This window comes from Octopus bimaculoides, chromosome 6, assembly GCF_001194135.2.
Source record: "Octopus bimaculoides isolate UCB-OBI-ISO-001 chromosome 6, ASM119413v2, whole genome shotgun sequence".
Taxonomy (NCBI): domain Eukaryota; kingdom Metazoa; phylum Mollusca; class Cephalopoda; order Octopoda; family Octopodidae; genus Octopus; species Octopus bimaculoides.
The window spans coordinates 91,811,322-91,814,095 of NC_068986.1; the positions used below are offsets into that span (position 1 = coordinate 91,811,322).

At 37.6% G+C, this 2,774-nt stretch overlaps 1 protein-coding gene across 9 annotated transcripts in view; it reads right to left on the reverse strand.

Annotated features, from left to right (window-relative positions):
* Nucleotides 1-2,774, reverse strand: part of LOC106873676 (tubulin polyglutamylase TTLL5) — a 152,629-nt gene that overhangs the window by 55,025 nt on the left and 94,830 nt on the right. For all 9 annotated transcript variants that reach the window (XM_014921137.2, XM_014921136.2, XM_052968971.1 and 6 more), the window contains one exon: nt 1,496-1,578. In XM_014921137.2, the coding sequence (XP_014776623.1) occupies nt 1,496-1,578 (83 nt within the window). The remainder of the gene's footprint in view (nt 1-1,495; nt 1,579-2,774) is intronic.

The following is a 2,774-nucleotide window of genomic DNA, read 5'->3' on the forward strand; positions in this document are numbered from 1 at the left end:
GGGGGGGAAGGGCAGTACTTGAGCTGAAATTCAACAAGTTAAGCTTATAATAATTGTGTTATTTTTACTTGTATGTATTTTGAAAAATCAGCCAATAATTAGAAATTTTCTATGAATATTTTTAGAAAATTTTGTTTGTATAGATCAAGCAAAATACATCTATAAAGTGTGTGGTTGGTATATTTGCCTCCCACTCCACCACCAATATTGATAACCCAGACCTTTCCACCCCTCCACATGCAAGAGACACAGACTACAATTCAGTAACCTAGATACAGAGAAGAGCTCTCTTTATGCCTGTTGCAGACAACCCCCTCTAGTCTGGTAGCATGATTAAATATACCCAGTCCATTCAGAGAACTGATTGGAAATAGGAATGGTATCTATCAATGAAAAGCATACTCATCACTAACAAAAAAAAAAGTATTAAAAAAAAGACATGCAACAACAAAGATATGTATTCAAACCATACAAGAAAGGAAACCAGACAAACTTTTCTGCTACAAGCACAAGGCCTGAAATTTTGGGGGAGGGTGTAAATCAATTACATCGACCCCAGTATTCAACTGGCATTTAATTTATCGATCCTAAAAGGATGAAAGGCAAAGTTGACCTCAGCGGAATTTGAATTCAGAATGTAGTGGCAGACAAAATACCGCTAAGCATTTTACCTGGCATGCTAACAGTTCTGCCAGTTTGCCACCTTAAGAAAACCAGACATAATGATAATGGTTTTAAACGGTTTCGAATTCTGGCACAAGGCCAGCAAGTTTAGAGGAATGGGTAAATCCACAAGGTCATCCCCAGTGCTTAACTAGTAGTAATTGTGTTGACCCCACCAGAAAATGAAAGAAAATTGACTTTAGTAGAATTTGAACACAGCACATAAAGTGCAAGAAGAAAAGCCATTAGCCATTTTATCCAACACCAGTGATCTTGCCAGTTCACTTTCTTAATAATAATAATGATGTATATCAAATACAATAAAGAAATACAACAAGCAGAGAGATGTTGTACTGGAACAGCCCTATCCAGTCCATGTCAGCATGGAAAAGCATATGTAAAATGATGACGGTGACGATGGCTATTACAGTTACCAACAGATATACATTGTGGCCCACTTCAACATCCCCACATAACCTTTGTATGCCTTTAACAGAATGTACTCTGTTGTAAATATTCAGACCCAAGTGTTCAGTATCTGAAAGATATAGGTTTGAAATTTTGGCACAAAACCAGCAAGCTCAGAGGCAGTGAAGGGGGATAAATTGATTATATTGACCCCAATGCTCAACTGGTACTTATTTCAATGACCCTGAAAGGATGAAAGGTAAAAATCAACCCCAGGAGCATTTGAACACAATGTAAAATCAGAAAAAAATGCTACTAAAAGTTTTGTCTGATGCATTAATGATTCTGCCAGCTGCCTGCCAAGTATCTGAAAGATGTTGTGTTGTAATTTACCTAATCCCTTAGGATTACTTGAGTTACTCACCTCATGAAAGCCATGGGCTAGCAATACTGTGCGTATTATGCGACTTTCAGTGCTACCAAATTTGAAGGCCATGTGGAAGCGCTCTAGAAAAATACGGAAATAAAGCAATTAATTAATTAATTGATGATTATGAAAAGACTGATTAAAGTATAGCACATTTATATAATTAAACAATATGTGTGTGTGTGTGAGGGGGGGGGAGAATGGATGTAGGGTAAGCATCACATGATAAACTGAAAACAGAAACATAAAAAAAAAAGTAAGGAGTTTGTGCTGATCAAACATCTGGAAGACTCATTGATAAGCTGCTTGATCAACACAGTGAACCACCTACTCATTGAATTTTAGTTTAAATGGCTGAGTATTTCACAGACACTTATACTTTTAGCATATTCCTCATGCAGACCCATTGTGATACAGGACATTTGAATAACAATTTATCCAGTGTTTCCACTCAATTTCATAAACAAGCCATGCGTTGACCTAAGACTGTGGTAGAAGATACTTGATCAAGATGCTTGACAAAGCTTTTGAGTACAAGATCTCATGACAGCAAAGGAAACTGAACAGTTTGGCCATGATTCTCTCTCTCATGCATGCACACTTTTACAAGCAAAATGGTGACAGTAACGTCAAAGTTTCAGCCTACTAAGCCTTCATCAGTAGGTGGAAATTACAAAATCACTGTTACCCCCTTTTTGCAAAAGAAGATAAATGTATTCTACAAAATGCATTGAATGATCCTTCAGTCTAGTGCAAAATTGTTTTTATTACAATTCGAAATTAAACACACACACACACGTATGTATGTATGTATGTATGTATGTATGTATGTATGTATGTATTTGTGCATAAAGATATGAGAAGTAAACAAAAATAGAGAAATAGATCATAAATACAAACAAGAAACAGCACTTGACAATAAAATAGAAGAAATTAAGTTAAATTATAGAAGGGAAAGAACACAGTAGTCTTCCAATGCATCCTGCCCAGTACTTTTATTTAGGACATCAAGTGAGAGGATTAACTTGAGGAGGGACTAACCACCCAAGTCAAAGAAAAATTATATATATCGAGCGAGATTGTTGCCAGTGCCCCTGGACTGGCTCTTGTGCGGGTGGCACATAAAATACATCATTTTGAGCGTGGCCGTTGCCAGTACCGCCTGACTGGCCTTCGTGCCGGTGGCACGTAAAAGCACCCGCTATACTCTCGGAGTGGTTGGCGTTAGGAAGGGCATCCAGCTGTAGAAACTCTGCCAAATCAGATTGGAGCCTGG